Source organism: Candoia aspera, chromosome 1, assembly GCF_035149785.1.
Source record: "Candoia aspera isolate rCanAsp1 chromosome 1, rCanAsp1.hap2, whole genome shotgun sequence".
In the NCBI taxonomy this organism is placed as follows: domain Eukaryota; kingdom Metazoa; phylum Chordata; class Lepidosauria; order Squamata; family Boidae; genus Candoia; species Candoia aspera.
Genome location: NC_086153.1, coordinates 153,361,147 through 153,384,545, shown reverse-complemented (window position 1 = coordinate 153,384,545; position 23,399 = coordinate 153,361,147). Strand labels below are relative to the sequence as shown.

Below are 23,399 nucleotides of genomic sequence, written 5' to 3'. Positions count from 1 at the left end.
TTAAGCTAGCACCCTTAAACCAGCCAAATGCTCTCAGGTTCAATTCATGACATTGTCCCATGATTAGCATTAAACTAAAATTCAGCACACAAGCCAGTCAATTTCCTACATGATGAACATTGGGTCAGCAGTTTGCTTTTGATGCTGGTAACAAAAGGTTTTTGGTTTGGGTGATCCCTGACAGAATAAAATGAAAATGGGGAGAATCATATTAATTGCCTTGAAAAGCAGTGATAAAATAAAAATTGAGATATTGAAGTATCCCAGAAGATGGGTATATTCTCACTTTAACAGAAGATCCATTAAATGCATACAGTTATGTGTTTATTTTGTTTAGAATTGGCCCACACCCTCAGAGCAGACTCCATCCATTCATTCTAATAACTGCAGCAAAATGTAAACTTGATACCTTCAGGAATATCATTTAAAATGAAAAGCCAAGCACTTGCCATCAAAGCATAATTCTCCATGGTACAGAATAGAATCTTATTAAGTAGAGAAGGATTAATCATATTGATGGCATTGATTTAAATTAATGAAAGAAGTCAAATAAGTTGAAGTATCAGTTTCAGCTCAGACATGGATAGAGCTTAATTTCACACCCTGGTTTTAGCAGGATTTCTAGAGTAGTAATTACTCTGTTTTGTTTTTGTTTTTCCTATTGGCTGATTACAGAAGAATAAACATGAACTCTAATTAGTACTATCCAGGATTCCTTAGCTTCACACAATATTACAGCAAACACATTAGCTTATGGGGTTGGAAGAAAAGGGTGATCACATATATAGAAGGCAACATGTCTTGGTTTGGCCAACTGGAACATGCTGCTGTCTTCCCGTGAAGACACATACATATTGAGTCCCAGCTTTTCAAAACTGATAAAGATTCAGACATAGATATAACTACAAATTTTACAAAGAGCTTACAGAAAGCAGTTGTCAGTACCATTCATACCAATCTAATAATACAACAATAGCATCAGATCTGGAGCGTTCTGAACAGACAGAAAGAGAAGAAGTGTTGTGCGGTCATTTCAACACAACCCATGAACAATATAACAGCATCAATATAGTTACAAGGTTGTGACTTTTGTTTTTAATGCATAAGTGCAATTCTGCACTTGGCCAGTTCTCGGACAGCAATATTCAGCAAACATAAGCAGTCCTTGTAGTAGCAGCAGAAAAACACCTGTTTCAAAAAAATTGCTATTGCTGGAAGAATTTGAAAAGAAGCCACACTAGTCACAATCCAGAAAGCAACATGCCATTTATGTGAATTGGAACATTCAAAACAGTATTGCTTGAAAAGACTTTGTTTCTTTGTACTTTTTTCTGAGATTGGGACACAATTCTTGGAACACTTGAAATGGCTATTTGGAGTTTGGAATGTTCCAAATGAGCATAATTTTCTTAATTCTAATTGTGAAGCGCATCCTCCTTTGTTCTCTTTTGAAGCATGCTCATGTTCTCTTCCTGTTTCTGGTTTAAAGGAACAACAGTTTGCATGACATCCAAACTGGACAAATGTAATTACAAATAACCATGATTTATATTAAATTTTAAAAAAAAGAATCATGGGATTTGGGATGCAAATTTTAGTTGGCATCAGCTGTTTGATGACACAAAGATCTGCCCAGCCCTGATGCCTCCTACACATAGATCTGACTCAGGTTGTAGCTGCCATTTTCAGAGCTGAAAACTAGCTTCAGTTGTGCCATTTTCCCCCTTGGAAACATTCAGTTCTTTCTCTTGGAAAGGTGCGTACACAGGTAGACCCATCATTAGTGAACCGCTGTGCTGAGCTCTCCAGAGTTTCAGACCTACCTGAAAGATGTCAAGGACAGATATCCGTGCCCCAGTGGGACCCTTTGCAGATGAATTGTTTGCTGGGCCCTGGGCAGCATCCTTCCTCTGAACATCTCTTCCAAAGCATACCTGTGCTGCAGGACTAACAGAAAACCGTTGTTCGCATCAGAACACAGGATTGTCATGGTTGTAGGGTGTTGCTCAGATGAGATCAGCTTGTTCAGCAAAACAGTGCTATACACTGCCAGACACTAATATAGATCAGCCTTTTTCCCAAAGCCCACTTGTTCAAATGCAAGAGGATCAGTGCAGCAAGCTATTCCTGCTCATTTGGCCAACAAATGTAAAGATCCCATTATCATCCAGAGCTGTTGACAAGGCTGCTTCTCCAGTTTTCCTTTTTCCTGCATGAGGGATCATGCCTGCCCTAAATTACAGTTTTACACACACTGTACAGGTAGGGGAACCCCTGCACCTTGTTTTTACCAGACTGATACTCACTTCTATTTATGGAGGAAGGGAAGGATCCAACCATGCTTCTGCCTACGCTCATTTCCACCCAGGAATCTCATTTCTAGCCAGTTTGAGTTTGGCATTACTGTACTGAGAATTAGTATCCAAATATGAATGACAGGACTGACCATTCTCTCTCATTTGGCATAAATTAGTAGGAAAGAAAAGAAGCCCCTCTCCTAAGATGCACTGCTGGCCTTTGCTCTTCTTCTAGGTTGTTATCATGAGAGACTATCACCATGAAAATGTGGTCGACATGTACAACAGTTACTTGGTGGGAGACGAGCTGTGGGTTGTGATGGAGTTTCTGGAAGGTGGTGCTTTGACAGATATAGTGACTCATACACGGTAAGCCTGTTCTGCGTGCAAGTCCTGCCATCTGATCTTGGCAGAGAACCACTGCCAAGGGAATATTGCCAGTGCCCTACCGGTAAGATGAGGGAGCCGAAACAGAGGCCTGTCTGCTGAAATGAATAGAACTCTCCCAGGCAGAGCCTTGTGCCAGCCTCCAAATCCCCACTGACTTCTCATGCAAAGGGGATTCTCCCAAGGCAGGGCAAAAAAAAAAAGCCCCTTTCGTTCATTCTTTCATCCTTTGCAACAACAGGAACAAAGGAGGAGGAGGAAGAGAAGAAAGATTTGGGCATCTCCCATTTTGCTTATTCACACTGATTCTCTTGACTGTTTCTATGGCAACCTTGGAAGTTACTAAACGTATTTTGCACCAGTATCGACAGATAAAACTGTAACATAATGAAGGAGAAGTGTATGCTCATCTGACAGGTTTAATTTCCATTCTTCTGCTGCAGGAAATTATCCTGAATCGTTCTCAAGCCCATCCTTTTCTCTGTTGAATAACAACAACAACAACAATGATAATATAATCTGCTGCTAAATGCATAAATGAAGCTCCTTGGCATGCTTTAGAGGATAAAGGCATAATATAGTTGAAAACTTCCTGTATGTTTCATAACCAACCTATAGCCCAGTAATTAGTTAAAATAGTTTCCACTTTTTTAGGTGGTCTCTTTCTTTTCCCAACAAAATACTGTCTAGATTACAGTGACCATATTTTCTTAGAAAAAATAAAGGACAACCCTAAAATAGGGGCCAGTCTGAAAGAGGTTCATAAGGACACAAAAAAATTAATGGTTTATTTTATTTATTTATTTATTTACTTACTTACTTACTTACTTACTATCCCGCCTTTATTATTTTTATAAATAACTCAAGGCAGCGAACATACCTAATACTCCTTCCTCCTATTTTCCCCTGTGAGGTGGGTTGGGCTGAGAGAGGGACTGGCCCAAGGTCACCCAGCCGGCTTTCGTGCCTAAGGTGGGACTAGAACTCACAGACTCCAGGTTATGTTTATAACTTTGCTTTCAAGAGCAAAACCAAATAAATAAATAAATCTAAAGGACAGCTTTCCATAATAAAGGACGTATGGTCGCAGTAGTTTAACTTCCCACCTGCCCTATATTTCCCATTTTGAAATCAATCCTATTCTAAAACCATCCTAAAAGTCTCAGTAGGCTAGGAAAGTTTAGAGGCCAGGCAGAAACAGGGAAGCCCAACAGGATCACACAGATACACATGTGAGTGTGTAGGGTAAAGCAGGCCAGCTTCACTGTCTCCTCTCCCCCCACACACACACACAATTCCCTGTTTTGAGTGGGAAAGGGAACCTTCTTATAGGCCTCTCTATCAGGAATTATCAACGGTTGGGTTCCTGACTGCAGGGAGAACTTAACAGTATGTTTCAGCGAACTTGCCCAAAACTCCTTTTGTTGGAAGACCAGAAACAGAGCTAGCATTCACAGTGCTGTTGTAGCAGATCAAGCACAACCACCCCAGATACTCTTCCCATTTTATGCTTACCCATGTTCTTTGAATGCCTGAGTAGGGCTAGTGGCATCATCAGATCTAGACACGGTCTGGAACATTACAATTGAAATTGGGAAAAAACACTTATACTCACCCTCTGTTAAAAATGTCCCAGTTGAAAAATGTAACCTGAATGTAATGTAAACAGCTCCAATCAGTCCGTGGCTTTCTATCCAGTATACTGAGTGCTTTTCAACACAAAATAACCCAGCTGCAACTTGTAAGGTAAACTTCAAGATTTTTACCTGTGACCAATAGGGTATGTTTATTGCCTCTATGGTGGTGTACATGAAACTGAATTAGGGATAGTTAGAGGATCAGCCTAAAGGACGGACGTTGACTTTCCCTCCCATGTATACATACTCTGCTCAGAAGTAAGCAGGCTTTGCTTCTGAAAGACTTGGTGCCCTTTGGCTCCGTTTCTCTTTTCAGCCCACAGGGACTCCCCATCAGCCCAAGAGGCTCCCCTTTCCCAGTGTCCTCAAAGATCTGATCTTGCCATGGAGGAAGAGACAAAAACTGGGACCATAATGGCTCCATATTCCTCCTTGTATGTAGGTAAGAAGCAGCAGGGCTGTCAGAGCACAGAGAGGCACAGATCCTATGTCTAAATGAGAAGGGTGCATAAGAAAGATGGGCATGGGCTCCTATGAATATACTATGTCTGGAGTACACACGTAAGAGAGTATGGGTTGTGAGATGAGAAGTTCTCCCATCTTTAGCTCTGCCCCCAACCGCTGCCATGAAGCCTGAGAGGCACACCATCACACTGGTTGAAAAAGCTGGCTAAACACATTTAATGGGCGCTGACCTATGAATGGGCATGCACTGCTCCAAGCCAGGGATCAGCTTCCTATCCTTGTGTGCTTAGATAACACCAGGCAGACATTCATCATTTCACAGAGCTCCACAATCAAAGCAGTAAACACTTGATAGACAAAACTGTGTTTAGGCCCAAGCCTACAGATTGTCCAGCCCTGATATGAATGCTCTTTTTGATATGTTCCTTTTTGTACAGTATTTAATTAATTAATCTACTCGCTTTCATACTATTTAAAATCTCTATAACACAGTGGGAATTCTTCCTTGGGTTCCTTTGAACACCTGCCTGAGAAATAGTTTTGTTTAATTTGGAAGTCTGCATACTGAGTTTTGAATAGCAAATTGCTTTGTTCTAAAAATGGGGGCATTCTCTCATTTACTTTATGACTTTTATTTGTGGAACCAGAGTTATTTTTAAGATTGGTTTCGGCCCACATATTAAAAATTCCCATTGCTTTCATTAAGGGCTATTTTCTGAAATGTTAGTCACCAGGCCAATATTTTGGCAGGCATATAATTGCCAACAGATGTTTGCAGAAAACTCTTCCTTAAATGCTGTCATTAGGGTTGGATTCATTAGATGCGCTCCTTAATCGCTGTTTGAACATTACAAGACCTTCCTGGAAGATCTGATCAAAGTGTTTGCAACTTTTGCATAAGCAGCATGTTGCTGGGAGATGAAATGTTAATCCTATTGGGTGGGCTGTTCATGAACGGAATTGCATTAGACGATTAACCATTCCAAGTGGGAGTCTCTAATGCTTATGCTCCAACTGGGCATGGTCTACTCCCCATCCCATTTTTAGGGGTACAGTGTCCTTGTGACCTCAAGCTGTCATTGCTGCATCTGCCAGGCCAGTTTTGTCTCCATAAGTGCCCTTCAGTCATTCATCTCAGTAAGTTTGCATGTGCAGATGAGAGGAGGAAAGACCCAAGTTCTCAGGAGCCCCATCCAACTAGAGAGTTTGTTACAGAAGAGGTGGGTGTGTATTTGGAAGCCCCCACATTCAGTTTCTTTTAAGAAAGTAGGTAATGGGCAAGGCCTTTCACAACACCTGGAAAATCTCTGCCAGCCAAAGCTGAGCCTGCTTTGCTAGACAGAATAATGCTATTAGGCAACTTCCTATGTCCCAAGTATGAATGGCCAATCTGTTTGCTCTGACAAAATTTTATGCGCAGGAAAATTTAGATACATTTTGTACACAATTTTCCTTAATACATACATTTTTGCAAATATTTCCACCTAATGTATGCCTTCTTCAGTGCTATTTTTGTGCTCATTTTTTGCTCAAAGAGGATCACAAGATTCAGCCAAGTGCAAAACTAAATGCTGACTGTGTTCTACTTCACGTAGCAGTTAATGCTGTCTGAAATAAGGCTTCTTGAGTCTGAAGGTAGGATATTTTTCTGCCATGTAAATTTGGCTCAAGCAAATACCAAGCAAAATTTAATTTAGTAATCCTAACTAGTGGAAATTCATTCTCATATAATAATTGATGGAAATCCCAGTCCATACCCTTAATTAATTATACTTGAATCAGATGACCATGTAATCCTTTCTAAGTGAATCTGAATTGGGAGTGGGGGACAAGTGGAAGATGGTAGAGAACAGGACAAGAAAAGAGAGTCAGTTCTTCAGATTCTGTCGAAGTTCCTTCTGTGAGACAGATAGGGAGAGAGGGATATGATCTAGGCCACTCTTAGGAGAAGGACTTAGAATCAATTAAGTCCCGTGTTGCCTGTACCCAACTCCAAGAATGGCCCATTTGGATCCCTTCTGGAAGTGGGACCATGTTATTATGGAGCTGCATTCTGTCCCCGTCTCAGGGGCATCCAGGAAACGCATAGTAGCTCTTCTATTAGTCGACTTTCTTACCACTGGTAGAAGGATAGCTCTGTTAGACAGTCGTCCAAAAAGATTAGAACCGTTCTGTAAGCTTTCATCTAAGAAGGACCTTACCCCCAGAAGGTAAATGAAGACCTGCTTTCAAAAATATCTATGTCTTCTGCAGAGTTCCCTAAATAATAGCATACATGAACATACATCTCTTTACATCTTTCTTTCACCATCTCCTGGGTTTATGAGTATAGAAATAGGCTTTTTGAAAACAGTAATAATGTACTTCCTATTCTGTAAAATATCCTTCAGGGAAAAAAAAGGTTGATTGAGTTATTTATTTTTTGCTATTTATTTTGAAACTTTATAAAAATGTTTTTAGTTAATATTATCTTGTGTAATGATGTTTGGGGGAAAAAATATCCCCAGCAGTAATCGTATGGCAACATTTCTTTTCCTATATTGCCTGCCAAATTCCAGAATGAATGAAGAACAGATTGCTACTGTTTGTCTGTCTGTCCTAAGAGCATTGTCCTACCTTCACAATCAAGGAGTTATTCACAGGGATATAAAGAGTGACTCTATACTCCTCACTAGTGATGGGCGGGTAAGTATTTGTCACTTTCTCTGGCCTTGATTTTTTTTAATTGGGATCACAAAAAAGGGATAATGAACAAACTTAACATGACTACAAGGAGCAGGGTGGAAATCATCTCTCAAAGTACAGTATCAGCCAGAAGTTACACTGATCCCATGCAGAAAGAAGAAGCCATTTGGTATGCAATGGGTTGTGTTCATTTACAGGGCTAGCATTCGGGAGGTCCCTGTGGCTTTTGTGGAAGGGTTAGGGCTGGTAAAAGACATCTGAAAAGCATCAACAGCATCAACATCACCTGCAGTCGTTTGGCACTAAAGCCTTCTCTCCTGATTGCTGGAGAAAAGTTAACACAAAATGTTTTAGAAGAAATTATAAAACTGCAATATAGACACAAGAACCATCTATAGATTTTGAAGTTGTTCACACAGTTGTAAAATAGTTTCATGAGTATGAGTTTGTGAATTGGGTCACTAAATTTCCTAGATCTGGAAGTTAGGAAATGAGTTATTGGGTCATCACAAAGATTTTTTCCATCACCTCTGTTACCACCTCCCAGCAATTACCCATGTAAACAGTGAAAAAGCATGGAATTATTGGTAGGATTAGATCCACACAACCTACAGCAAACACATTTTTATTTTTATTTATCTAATTTGTCCCCACCCATCTCCTCCCATCGGGGGACTCTGGGCGGTTTACAACTATCAATTAAAAACAACAACCATAAAATTCACAGTATAAAAATACAATATAAATAATATAAATAAAGGTAAAAATAAAGAATCCAGGTGGCGAAGAATCTAAAACAGTCCAAGTGTGGGAGGAGTGGTCTCTAGCAACCATCCCCATGTAGATCTATTCCCCTTTCCACCCCAAGCGAGGCGGCAGAACCAGGTCTTCAGACTCCTCCGAAAGGCCAGGAGCGATGGGGCCAATCTCACCTCCGGGGGGAGCATGTTCCACAGGGCGGGAGCTACTGCAGAGAAGGCCCACTTCCTGGACCCCGCCAGATGGAATTCTCTTACAGACGGGGTCTGCAGCATGCCCTCTCTGCACAATCGGGTGGGAAGGGTTGATGTAATGGGGAAGAGGCGGTCCCTCAGGTAACCTGGCCCCATGCCATGTAGGGCTTTAAAGGTAATAACCAACACCTTGAATTGGACCCAGAAGCAAACTGGTACCCAATGCAGCTCGCGCAGCAGTGGTGTTACATGTGCCCTTCTGGGGGCACCAAAAACAGCTCGCGCAGCTGCATTCTGGACCAGCTGGAGCTTCCGGATACTTTTTCAAGGGTAGCCCCATGAAGAGCACATTGCAACAGCCTATATGAGAGATAACAAGGGCATGAGTGACTGTTCGAAGGGCCTCCCGATCCAGGAAGGGGCGTAACTGGTGCACAGCATGTAGCTGCACAAAGGCTCTCCTGGCCACAGCTGCCACCTGCTCTTTGAGCAGGAGCCATGAGTCCAGGAGGACCCCCAAGTTACGCACCAGGTCTGTCTGGGGCAGTGCAACCCCATCCAGAACCAGAGATGTTAATGTCCCAGATACAGAAGAACCATTAACCCACAGCCACTCAGTCTTACCAGGGTTCAGTTGAAGCCTGTTGTTCCCCATCCAGGCCCCCACAGCCCCAGACACTTGGAGAGGGTAGTCACGGCATCACTTACTTCACCCGGGATGGAGATATAGAATTGAGTATCATCAGCATACTGATGATACCTCATCCCATGGTGATGGATGATCTCGCCCAGCGGTTTCACGTAGATGTTAAAAAGGAGAGGGGAGAGTACGGATCCCTGTGGCACCCCACAAAGAAGGGGCCGTGGGACCGATCTCTCCTCCCCTATCAACACCAACTGGGATCGGCCCTGGAGGAAGGAGGTGAACCAGCATAAAACTACGCCACCCAACCCCAACTCCCTGAGCCACCCCAAAAGGATACCATGGTCGATGGTATCAAAAGCTGCTGAGAGATCAAGGAGAGCAAGAATGGATGCACTGCCTCTATCCCACTCCCGCCAGAGATCATCCATAAGTGCAACCAATGGCATTTCCATCCCATAACCGGGCCTGAAACCTGACTGAAAGTGGTCTAGACAATCCGTTTCCTGCAGGACCCTCTGGAACTGCAGCGCCACCACTTTCTCAACCACCTTCCCCAAAAAGGAGAGGTGGGAGACTGGACAAAAATTGTCCAGAACAGTAGGGTCCAGCGATGGTGTCTTGAGGGGGTGCACCAACGCCTCTTTAAAGGTAGCTGGAAACACCCCCTCTCCCAATGACGTATTGACCATCAGCTGGACCCAACCACATGTCACGTCCAGGGCTGCTTTTACTAGCCAGGAGGGGCATGGGTATAGATGGCATGTGGTGGGATTTACTATCCGTAGGATCCTGTCCACTTCCTCAGGTCCAACAGGATCAAACTGCTCCCAGATAACTGGGTAAGTCCGTTCCCCTGGTATCTCTTCAGATGAAGCCTCACTCCTGGAGTCCAACTTGGAGCGGATCCAAGCGATTTTGTCCTGCAGATGCTCAGCAAATTCCTCTGTACAGCCCTGTAGGTGGGTCACTGAGCCCACCTTCCCCAAAAGGGATTGAGTGATCTTAAACAGGGCCGTCGGGCGGCAGTCTGCGGACACAATAAGAGCGGTGAAGTATTGACGTTTCGCCGCTTTTATCGCCACAAGGTAGGCCTTAATAGCGGCTCTTACCTGTGTTCGGTTGAATTCAGTCTTTGTCTTCCTCCAGCAGCGCTCTAGGAGTCTCTTAACCCTCTTCAGAACCCTCAACTCTTCCATAAACCACGGGGAGTTCCGGGTTCGATGGGACAAGAGAGGCCGCACAGGAGCAATCCTGTCCAAGGCCCTGGCCACCTCCCTATTCCAGGCTGCAGCTAGGGCCTCCGCTGGACCGTGCAGATCACCGGGTATAACCCCCAGCTCCCTCTGAAACCCTACCAGTCCATCAGTTGCCGGGGGCGGACTAATCAAATGGGTCCTGCCTCCCTGCGGAGGGGGGTGGGATAAGAGAATCTCAGGGCCACCAGGGTATGGTCTGACCATGACAAAGGGGACAGCTGTAACTCTCCCTTCAATCACATTGCCACTGCTCCAACAAGAAAACCAAGTCCGGGGTGACTTTGACCTTGATCCAAAGCATGGAAAAATAAATGTAGACCATGCTCCAGTATGTCTAACACCCAAGCGAACAGATATAGGTTAGTCATTTTGGTGATTGTATGAAGGAACAGTTTGAAACACTAGGCTAGATTCTTAAGTATTTCAGAAAAAGTAAAATTTGCTCATAGTTCTACACAACAACATAAGGTTCTGGGGATATTTTGGCATTCCAAACACTTATTTGCTTAGTAATTTAAAAAGATTGACTCTATTACCTAATAGCTTCTCAACTTTCTACAAAAATATAAACTTTACAGAATCCAAATGTATTAAATAAATGCAAAACTTCCTTGATATCAATTTAAATTTGAGTAATGGATCTCTTCTTTTTTTGTTAGCATGAAAGGCTATGGAAGGCTAGTCAACAAATCTAGTGTCAGATCTAGGCATGAAAGTAGCAGTGGCCCTTCTCTGACTGTTAAGCCTAGGAAAATTCATGCCCAAGATTAGCCTTCAAAAGAGTGCAATTTTCATCAAATCGTTCTTTTTCTGCACACACAGCAACGATGCAGTGTACAGTTAGTTTGCACATTTTCATACAGACTTCATTATTTTTGCAACATTTGCTAAGCGTTGCAGAAATGCACTGAAACAAATGCCCCACCAAATAAAAAAATAAAAGAGAAACAGATTCATCTATCCTGATTTGCAAATTGCATATATTCAGGGGGGATGTTAGACCTGCACTAAAAAAAGATAGAGAGAATAGCAGGACCATCATTTTGAATGCTTTTTGGCTTGTTTCCCCTGATCTTTGCTTAATACTATGCATACAATGCCTCATTATGCTCATTGTCTGCAGTGCACATTTTGTCATGAACAGTTGTATAAGCATCTGACTCCCCCGCCCCCCCCTCTTTAAAACCATCTTTTATATATTTCAAGATGCAAAAGATGGGCAAAAGCATCCTCCGCTCCTTGATGAAATTGATCTGGCATTCAAAAATATCCATTGTTTTGTCTCCCTTTCATGGTATAAAAAGAACCTTTGTTTATGCCATGGTTGGCCGGACTTTGGTTTTATAAATAGTAACAATCATTTCTAATTTTTATTTGACTGATGTTGAATTAGGAACAGGAAAAAGGGATGAGAAATCCTTGCTGAAAAGTAATGCCACAATAAGATAAACAGGGCCACAAATAAAATGTGAGGCACCGTCATCCAAACATTTAGAAAGCTTCCTTATTAATTACTTTGATAGCTCCCCATTCTGGATCTCAGACTGCATCCTGACATGATAGATGAGCTGCTAATCTGATCCAATCCACTTCAGTCCCAGGGCTCAAGGCGCAATCATTATCCCATGGTTATTCTTCCTGCAGGCACAGGAAGGGGTCTTGATGTATGTTAGGACAATTGCTTTTGCCATGAGTTGATAAAGGGAGCCTTTTGATTCAGGTACATTGTGGTTCCACTAAGCAAACCTTTATATATGTATAACATTCATTGATTAGTGCAATTTAAAGCCATCACCTCCCCCCACCCAACAAAGAATACAAGAAATTGAAGAAGTCCCACATATATTTTTATACTGCTACTTAGGGACAGTTGAGTTTTTATCGTCTTAATTTTATTACTAGAAACTCTTGAGAATTAGTTGGTTGAAGCCAGCAGCAGGTAAAACTAATAAGGAAACAAATATTTATTCAGTTTGTGTTCGGATGCAAATTTATTTAATTCTTGCTTCTTGAATCAATTTGCAGACCAAAAGGTAGTTATAAGGTATTTGCATTTTCCTGAATTTTGTGACAGTTCTGCTATTAGAACTACTCTAAAAAACTCTAAATTGTGCCTGAAGAGGAGCAGCAGCAAACATCCCAGTCAAAATAATTCTTTCCACAAACTAGAGAAAAAAGAAAGGTCCCTTGATAAGAGAACATGAGAGGTGTGCAAGACAATGCTTTCATTGTGATCAGCTGGCAAAATGAAGTTTATCATCAGCCAGAAATTATTGAAATCATAGAAAATGAGTTGTTGATATAATTTCAAGTAGAGATTTGTGGTTAATTAGGTGGGGAACCTACAGCCCAACCACCTTTATAATCTTTGCCTAATCCCATTTGGCCCTTAGTAGTATACAGCTCTCTGGACATCTCATTATTTTTGATCCCTGAAATATTCTTCTTGCAATTGTTTCCTATTCTGCTTGGTGGAGGTCGCACAGAGAGAGGAAGAAAGAGTGTCCTTTCCAGCACTGAAAACCCCTCCAAGTTGTTACTTTTGCTCCATCCATTTCCAATGGTAGATGCATCTGCTGTTGGCCAAACACTGCAATTGATGCAAAGTTCCGGCCCTGCATTGGGAAAAGGCTCCCCATGCGAATATATTGTACAGTCCAAATTATGGACATCTGCTCAACAAATGTGAATAATATTCACTGCTCACTTGATTAATTTTGCAATGCATTATGTATTATTTATGGTTTAGATAAAACTCTCAGATTTTGGATTCTGTGCCCAAGTTTCAAAAGATGTTCCAAAAAGGAAATCGCTTGTTGGAACCCCATATTGGATGGCACCTGAAGTGATCTCAAGACTACCTTACGGAACTGAGGTGAGTGAAGTGACGATCTTGTTCCATTCAGCAACACAGATTACCTTTTGGAAAACAATTATCTCCTTTTGAATATTTATTTATTTGAAGCATTTCAGCTTGGACTTCATATTTCTATACTACTGACATAGATTTGATTACTCAGTGACCTTGGGTGGGCTCAAGATGGAGGTAGTGCATCCATGCTGACCCTCTTTGACCTCTTGGTGACTTTCAATACCATCCACCATGGTATTTTTCATGATTGACTCAGGAGGTTATGAGTAGGAGGCAGGGTGTTACAGTACTTCCCTTCCTCCTTCCAGGGCTGGCTCCAGTCAGTGTTGGTTGGGAAGGATTGGTCTAGAACTGCTTCACGGGGTTGCTACACCCTCTCCCTATTTTAAACATCTGCATGAAGCCATTGGGGAAGGTCATCGATCAGCATGGGGTACAGTATCATCACTATATTGATGATACTCAGTAATGTATCTCTGCCATTGGCCAATCAAGTGAGGCTGTCAAGGTTCTGTCCCAATGTCTGGAGGTTGTGGAAGTCTGGATGGGGAAGAGCAGGCTTTCGCTCAACCCTACCAATACCAAGTGGCTGTAGGTTTTGGGTCCCCTGGATCCTGGGACTGGAGATGTTCTGGTCAAGGTTGCACTATCCTAATCAGAGCCGGTGTGCAATTTGGGGGTCACCTCCTAGCTGGACTACTGAAATGGCACTGCTTTTGAAGACCATCTGGAAGTAACAGTCCAGAATGCAGGGACATGGATGGTCATCTAACATATAACATTGCTACTCCACAAAAAAGGCAGTGAAAATCTGACTATTTCCTTGGGCACTTGGGTCAGGATGATTGGAGTCCCTGTCCAGAGAAGTAAAACAAATTTGAGTCCCTGATTGGCAGTTAATGATTGTTTCTTGTTTTTTGCTAATAATTGTTAATTTTGTGTTTTAGTTTATTGTACACCATCCAGAGTCACATTGTTTGAACTGAGCAGCCATATCAATGCTATAAATAAATAAAAAACAAATAAGAAAAAGTCTCTTGGAGCAGTTTCCATAACATTGATAAAAAGTAAGATTGTCCCTCTGTTCACACAATACACTTAACTTGGTTACTGAATTAACCATTTCCTGACTTCATACAATACACTGAACCATAAAGAAACAAATGGGCTTGATTTGCACACATGCATTCATGCACAAAAACCCTAAACAAGGTTAATGCTCACCAAGTTTACTTAGCATGATGTATGAATGCATCTGCTAGGTCTTTACATGACCAAGGTCTGCATGTTGTATGAACACAGCCACTGTCTGAACAACATCACACAAAAGAAAAAAGGGGAGCATGAGAGAAGCAGTGAATCAAGCAAGTAGCTCTCAGAATTGCACAGTAGTTCTTAAAAGGAACAGCTGAAATGATAATCCTCAGAGAAAGAAAAAGCTGAATATCCTGGTTTTCTAGGATAGGAAGTGCCTCTCTGCTGCAACCTGATGTAATGGTTGCTTTCAGGTGATTGTTGAAGGAGTACAGAATCTGGTAGAGATCATTATTTATAAGAACACTTGCAGTGAGCCCATTTCCATCTCTTTCTCTGCTGCATTTTTGGGCCTATTCTGAGTCCTCAAAACAGCTGATGTAATTAGTCATTACAAATAGTTGCAGGATGTCAGGGCACATTTCAGTCTTGCCACAAAGAGTTTTTTGTGAACTCATGATTTGTGCCATCACTTCACTGTTCCACAACTACTATCATTGGTACATGAAAATCATTGCAAAAGAGACTCATAAACTACTATTTTCCATTGTATTTTTCTCCGTATTCCCTGAGAATAGTGCCTGCATTAAAAAATAGAAATCACAAGTGCCTATGATTAACTTTAGCTTTACTAGTTTCAGTGTGGTATTTTACATACAATTAACTCTAGATCTGACCCACCGTCAGTAAGAGCAGCATACAGAAAGCAATTAATCATACTCTCCATGGTTCATTGAGAATTGTCCATCACTGCTGTTCTCATTAAATAATTTGTATGGTAGTTTGATTTGATTGGTGTTGGTCTTTGTTACCACAGAAAGTCTTAAGTCTTCCAACACCAACCACATGGACTTTTGAGATGTGAGGACAATCAGTAACAGAATAAGCTTATTTTCACAGTTAAACTCACCAAAACAGGATTTTTGAGATAACGGATTGGTAGAAAATGTTTATAGATGAAAAACAAGGCAGTGTTACCTACTGAAATTAAGTGTATGGCCAATCTGAAATCAGATGTGTGTCACCAGGTCCTCAGGACAGAGCCCTGCAATGCCAACCACAAATGACTCTTTTTAAAGAAAACTAATAGGACAAAATGGCAAGGAGGATTAAGCATACTGTATGTTAAAAGTTAAGTTTCATGCAGCTTCTTTGCACTGCAAACAAATCTATCTTGCAGGTGGACATCTGGTCTCTTGGCATCATGGTGATAGAAATGATAGATGGGGAACCACCTTATTTCAATGAGCCACCTCTCCAGGCCATGCGCAGAATCCGAGACAACATACCACCAAGAGTGAAGGACCTACACAAGGTGGGAATGTTCATGTTTCCTTTGCTCATCATTCTCCTGCAGTATCTTAGTAGCCTGAAATAGATGGAGATAACCTGAGGCCCCAGAAGTGCATATAACCCCCAACTCACTGTTTATATTCCAAGAAGTACATCAATATGTAGACAACCAGGAAGACTGTTTCAAGCAAACAGGATGAGATGGTGCAAGTTTTCTTTCTGTCCATTCACAAGATTATGTTAGCCCATTTAGCTGTCTAAGCATAGGCTTAAACTCACTTAACTCTCTGTTGGATAGTGACTTTAATCTCTGCATTAATTTACATTTCAGTAGGTTGTCTATATAGATTGTTCTAAGTAGGAACAGTTTATATACATGAATTTCTCCTTCCATTTAGCCATCACTCTTCCTCAACGTGTTCTAAAAAACTGAACTAGGTCGCATTCAGTTCTATGCAAAACAGAAGTTAAAAGTTTAGTATTTTGCACTGATACAGTTCTAGCTCATATTCCCAGTTGTCCTAGCAGATACTGATAGAGAATACAAATAATTTTTTATATATAGAACTGCATCATCTCTGATATGTATGTGTGCAGGAATACCTCCCCCCTCATAGCATACTTTGAATTAATAGCACATCCCCAAGTGGGGTACAATTAAATAATCAAACCTTACAAAAATTTAGAAGTGAAAGTGAAAAATTTAAGAAATATAAATCATATAAATTACAAAAGCCAAACCATAAAGTAGCAATAACAGCAGCAACCACAACAGAAACACACTCATTGATACCGCAGCCTAAGTTTAACTCAAAGCTTGGGCAAACAGGTAGGTCTCCATTTGGGGCCAGTTGAAGCTAAATTTCTCTATGTCGTTTGCTCCATGTAAACCATTGCCACAGTGTTTCTGTGGTTGATTGAGAGCAAGCAAATGTAGATTAAATGAAAGCTGCCTTTCGTCTGCAAGCCACAACCTTCTGTGCATGGTTTAGATATTAGTGGCCTTACAGTATCATTTGGTCTTTCCTAGGTCTCATCAGTTCTCCGTGGATTTTTAGACCTGATGCTGGTAAGGGAACCTTCACAGAGAGGAACAGCACAAGAACTCCTGAGACACCCATTTCTAAAACTCGCTGGGCCTCCTCCTTGCATAGTGCCTCTCATGAGGCAGTATCGGCACCACTAAATTCAGCTGCTTTCATTTATTTGTTTTCCGGGAACCAAGTGAAGCAATGAAGTTGGGTGGTAACTGCCAAATCAGCAGCAAGCAGTAATGAACACACCCAGTGAGAACTGTCCCATTGCTGACATGGCTCAGCACACTGTGAAGATGTATCTTGGCTTGGACATCTGACATGTCGACAGTTAGTACTCCAGGGTGGAAAGCACCTTCCACTCTTGGTTGGGTTTTTTCAGCCTAAGTCAGAGCAAAAGGATTTGATTTTAAACTGTCCCATTTGGGGTAAGGCAGGGGGAACTTTTAGTATTACTCCAATGGAAGGCCAGACTTTTATTTCAAATCAAAGTAGAACAGCACTTCTGCTTCAAAAGAGACACTTTTTTTCTGAATTTAAAAAACAGAACCCAAGAAGCACTTTTTATCTCGGTAATAGCAGTGTGACGTATTTTGAAATGAATTTGTAATTTTCTGTACATTGCTTTTGATAATTTACGTACTTTGGTGTCATAGTGCTAGTGGAGGTGATCGGTATTACTTAGCAAGTATTAGAGCAAGATCTTTCCTACTTTTTTATCTCTTTTGGAGAGAAAGAAACATACATGCACATGCACACATGTGCAACTCAGAACTTTGATAAGAACTGTTCATCTGTGCCAGGCAAACACGGCTTCATTTTGCAAATGTTCAAATTGCTGGCTAATGCTGTATCCATCCCTCCATTCCCCACAAAAGGTTTCAAGATTCCAGTGTTGTTTTGAATTGCTAAACACCTGGAAAAATCTATTTGTGCTTATGGGAAAGGCTGTTTCATAGTTCTGTATTAATCAGATGAAAATGTCACCTCTTTTGTGGTGGTTGCGTGTGATCAGCTAAGAAGAGCAGAGAAGAAATCTGCTGATCAAGAAGAAATGTTGCTGGCCACCAATAACTGACATTTCTGACCATGCAAATTGGTCTTGAACTTAATAGGCAGTCACAACATGCTTAACCAGGTCAGTGAAAGATCTAGCAGTCGTATTCACATTTGTTAAGCTTGCTGGCATTAATCTTTGTTAGTTTCTTCGTGAATTACTTATGTGGCACCAACCCACTTGATTAGATTATGAATCCGTATACTGTGTAAACTCAAAAAGGGGTTAGTTCATGAACCAGGTTACACGTGTTGTGTTAGTGCAGCCTATACAGAGTGACTTGTCCTGTAGAAGCCTACCTTACCCCAGTCAAAACTTAACAGGGATTTGTATTCCAGCAATGGATACAGCCAAAGCCTATATTGGATGGTGCCAGATCCAGAATGAGGCCAGTTTACAAAGCAGACCAGTGTCTGTCTGGTGCTAGATTGGGTTGCTTATGGCATATGACTTAGCTGAGTGGTTATGTGTACATCTGAATTCCAATAGCCCTTCACTGTCTGTGTTTATGAGTAGCCACCATGATCTCCATCAGTCTTGAGTGCCCACCCTGGAGCTGGGGCAGAGCACTAAGAGCACCACTCCTGCTGCCCGCAAACAGTGGCTTCATTACTTGTCATGGGCAATGATGCAGTTGGCACTGTGTTGCTGCAGTACTTCATTGTGCCATCACACCACCCAAGTGGAGTGCCTGGAACCACTAGTCTTTCTTTCCTTCTCCTAAATTCTCTTCTGCCCCTTGTCCTTATGGACTAGCATCATGTCCTGGGACTTAAGGTCACCAAAGCAAGTGCAGCTGCCATCGCATACTGAAAGCCAATATATTCATCCATTCCTGGGTAGGGCTGGAATCCCACATTCCAAAGAGCTGCCGCCTGTCACTGTAGCCAGTCGAGCTAGGCAGACCAAGGGCCTGACCAAGCTTCTCTTATCCTTGGAGGCTTCACATACTTCCTGGTTTGGGGCAACAGAATGAAGAAGCTGTATAGCACTGAGCAGACGTTCATCACATTGCATCACCCACACTGCCTCGCATTGTGAATTGCCCACAAGTTGTGACTACGTAAGCTGGAGTTTAGCAGCAGCAATAGTTCAGCACAGAGAGAAGTAGAAGCTTGGGGTTGCACACAAAATAACTGACACCACAGTTTTGAGTCCCACATCTTTTCTAGCTTCACATGTGACACCCATTCAAGGCACCTGTGGGCAAAAGGATTTCTTCGTAGCCTTAGCTAGCAATGTGGATATTGTTTGATTTGACTCCATGCCAACTGCAATGCCTCCTGTTTGTCTTCATTATTTTTATTCGGGCTTTAGAAGTCAACCACTAAGTGGGTGTTTTCTGAGTTTAAATCGAAGTGTTGTAAAATTTGGTTAATGTGTTTTGCCATACAGGAGAAAAAGCTGTCTAACCCCTTTTGAAATGTTAATTCAGCAATGGCAACTACAATTAATCTTATGTTGCTTGTTCAGTAGATTTGCATGTTTACCATAGACCTATAGAGATTTGCCTTTATAAGTGCTCCATAATTATTTCAGTCAGTGGAGGGTTATTTATTTATTATGTATAACACAAAAGCCATGTCTTTTCTAACTTGCGTTTCGTGTTTTGTTTTGGGTTATTTTCACCTGAGTTCACTTGAAGAAAACTGTCCAATCTTAAGTCTAATGTCTCTGGATAGAGCATTTTGCATTGTGGTGGGCTTTTCTTTTCATCAATAAGTTGGTTGATACCTATTGTAATAAAAGAGAAGCCAACCAAAAGGTTAGAACGCTGCTGATTTGTGAATGAGTTGTTAATAAGATGCTTTTTTTTCCATTCTGTATATAGCTTTTTAAAAAAAATCCAAATTAGAACCCCACATTACATTGTGTACACCTTTCTATGAACGTTCATTCAGTCCTAAGCCCTGTCTTTAGAGATACATCGAATTAAGGCATTAGTACATCAAGGACTGGGTTACACCACATATTGGTTGCCAGGGTCATCTTTTGATGGGAGGAGGCAAAGATTGTGTGGTCATATGCAAAGGTGAGTGGCACTGCATGATACAATGGACAGGACTGGGCTCCTCCTTTTGGGGGTGGGGTCCTGTTACAAGAGGGAAGCCATTTTAGGCCTTACACAAGTTATCATTTCTTTCCCATTAGAAAATGGTGTGAATCCATAGGATCTTTATACATACATACATACAATTTACAGGCTACCCAACTCCCAACAATTTTTTTTTATTATCCCAGGATTTGGCAAATATTGGGTGCTACATATCGTCCTGGAGTTCTAGGTTGCCCATCCTTATTTCAGGTAACTCTCTGAGCTCTCCTCTGGTGAATATAATGTAAGATTCCAGACTGGTAACCTCAGAAGGATGATGCTGGGGTTTGGCTAGAAGCAATAATGGGTAGGGGTTACAGGTATATGCATCACTCCACCTACTGTTCAACTTTCCTGAGAGAGGTTTATGTCCCAGACATGGCAGATGACATCTCATTGCCAATGTTGAAGTAAGATATTTGAGTGTATATGCTTTACCAAAAATTCATAATAAATTGCATCTTACTAATTACTGGGATTGTTTACATAGAAAGGCTGCACACTGTGCTAAGTCAGGATTTCTGAGCAGGGTTTGTTGAACAAACCACACTGATCTTTTCACATCTAGTATTAGGCATAACCTTTTTCAGGCTGAAGGCTACATTTGGCCTTTTATTCACTAGGGATGGCACACCCCAAAATTGACAGTGCTAGAAGAACGTATGCTTAAGACAGATGCTGTCTGATTTAATGCAATGTTAAATACAGTTAATTGTTCCTCGAGTATTTAGTATAATTTCATGTATTAATTGGCAAATCTAGAAGGGCTCTGGACTTCTGTTGCCCAGGTTGAGAGGGGCATATGGCATTGGAGCCATGGATTATGCATCCACATGCTAAGCTTATGGCTACCATAACTGGGATGCAACAGTTAAGATGACCACAAGATGGCAGCAAATGCACAGAGAAGACTTACCATTTTGCTGCTAACTACTGGTCATTCAAAGTTTTGCAGGCCAGATATGGTGACCAACTACAGTGGCAGATTCACATGTCATAGTAAGCCAACTAAGCTTTAAGGCTTTGTGTCCTAAATCGGGGGGTCAAGGTGAGCCACACTATTATGTGGTAGCTGCATTCCAAGATTTCAAACAGGGCTTTTTCTTTTCCTAGTGCAGGTAGAGCTAGGCCCTTCAACACTGTTCTGAGCTACTTCACAGTAGAAAGTATACTCCAGATACCACCTTTGAGAGAGAAAAATAAACTTTACCATGGCTGGAGAAAAACATATGTAATAGCATTGACAATTACAACTACAAAGCCTGCCAGGATAATCCATGTACAGAAATCCATACTTGTAAGTATTCATGGACCCAGATCAAAACTTTTTTTTCCCGAAAGTCTATAAGAAAGGAAGACCCCCTTACCAGTTTTCTGCAAAGCTTGGAAGGAAAGCTTCTCTTTGATGAGGTTCCATGGAAAGAACTCCTTGAAAACTGTTTCATGAAGCAGAGCCCCATCCAGGATAGACATATTTCTCTCTCTTTCTCTCTGTGAATAATGATGGTGATGATGATACTGTTGCATTAATCTTGTTTTATGAAAGCTTGTTTCTATGAAAAACTTTTAAATCATTTATGTACTCTGTCCTCTGTCCTTGGAGAGAATAACCAGTATAAGCGTATATCATCATCATCATCATCATCATCATCATCATCATCCTGCTGCAATAATGTGACCCTTTTTTGCCACTATATCCACTGTCAATTGACCCTTGAGCAGATATGGCAGCCATCAGATCTGGATTTCTGGTTACTCTGGACTCCCACTTGTTTTATAAGGACCAGCAAACTGGGCCCCATTCCTTCCTTCCCTAAATTATATTGCTGAAATGAATGTTAGTCTTGGAAATACTGTGAGCTCCATTCATGTAGCCAGTTCTTATGTTCAGCATGCTACGGTTCCATCTTTTCTAGGAAACTGATAATTCTTGGGGTCCAGGGGGAAAGAGTAAAAAGAGAGGGATCTCCCCCCTTCCTAAAGTCTGACCAATCCTAGTGTAATCAGAACTTCAGAGGTTGAAGCAATCTGCTTTTCATTAAGGTATAGATGTGGACAGCCTTAAGCATGCTATTTATGCACAATAAACTTTCTACCGGATTCCTACGTTGCACTAAGCCAGATTTGTTTTAACTGTAGTTTCTTGAATAAACCACAATTGGCTAAGTACAAGCCAAAGAAACCACTTCATGGCATGGCACAGTGTGTGAATCTGTACTCTGGCCCAAGGTTAAACCACCTGAAGCCAGGAATAAACATCTGCACACGTTAGTCTGAATTCAATGGATGGATGGAAAGGCACAGATGGAATTGAACTTCTTTCTCTGAAGCATCTTCCCTGCAAAACAGTAACTATTTTCAGGGCTGTGATCTTCCAACAGCTCTATCCTGTACTTAGCTGGAGGCATCTCTCATGCAGAGCCCTTTTCACCTAACCCTCTACCATTTTATTACATCTCATTCTTTGTTCTTTGTATAAGAGTGCCAACAAAATATTTGGTCTGAATACTCCACATTAAGAATGCTCCACATTAAGCAACATAGTTTAGGATTTATTGGTTTTTGCTTGTTTGCTTCCATATTTACACATCAGTTATTTATAACACCTGAAGGTTTCTGCATAGTAAGATGAACGTTTCTTGGTGGTGGTCTTTCAAAATCATTACACTGCAGTAGGCATTTTTTAGTCACAGTACATGCAAAGTGTCCGGCCCATAAGCATTTCTCACACCAGAGCTTAACACTCTTGTGATGTGAGCAGCAGCAGCTGTAAAACTGTTTAGGTGCCAAAGCATTTCAATAAGCAATAAAAATAATACAAAATAAAATTCTTCAAGCTTTAAAACCATAGAACCTTAATTTTGGCCTGTTTGAAATACATTTCAAATCGAGATGAGCTGAAGTGGAAATGAGATGACAAGTTCAAATGAGCAGGTCCTGATGGAGTACCCAAATGGCATTATTCCTCTGGGAATGTGTGAGATTGAGTAGAGAATCCTACCATTCCTAGAGCTTTGGAAACACAGGATTGATAACAGCAACTCCATAAAGTGAAGGAGTGCTAGCAGAGGAAAAGTTGAAATCCGATGGTGGCCCCCAGATATGGAAAGGGAGGTGGAATTTTTGTCAGTTCCTCTCTTCCCTTGAACATCTGCTCTCACCCTATTGCGCAAAGTTCCCGTAACATTCCATGCAGATTTTCAGGGCACTAAAGGTAGCAGAGGGAAAGAGAAAGCAGAATTTTCCCTCAGTTCCATGAGCTTTGAATACCCACAACTGGAGCTCTGTTCCTGGATCCCTTGATCTATAAGTTTACATTGTGGATGGAGAACTAATAAGCATATGTTATTGTATTCCAGTTCCATCAGCCCCAGCTAGCAAGGCAAACAGTTAGAAATGATGATAATTGTACTCCAGCAAATGTGGAAATGAAAGGTTCCACATGCTCATTTGTTAATGTCATCATTC

The 23,399-nt window shown here is 41.4% G+C and overlaps 1 protein-coding gene across 1 annotated transcript in view; it reads left to right on the top strand.

Moving 5' to 3' along the window:
- PAK5 (p21 (RAC1) activated kinase 5) overlaps positions 1 to 17,070 on the top strand; it is a 139,656-nt gene extending 122,586 nt beyond the window's left edge. The window contains exons 7-11 of the mRNA XM_063300360.1: positions 2,533 to 2,666; positions 7,345 to 7,471; positions 13,076 to 13,201; positions 15,633 to 15,767; positions 16,776 to 17,070. Coding sequence (XP_063156430.1) covers positions 2,533 to 2,666; positions 7,345 to 7,471; positions 13,076 to 13,201; positions 15,633 to 15,767; positions 16,776 to 16,931 — 678 coding nt within the window. The 3' untranslated portion in view covers positions 16,932 to 17,070. The remainder of the gene's footprint in view (positions 1 to 2,532; positions 2,667 to 7,344; positions 7,472 to 13,075; positions 13,202 to 15,632; positions 15,768 to 16,775) is intronic.
- Positions 17,071 to 23,399: the final 6,329 nt, after the last annotated feature.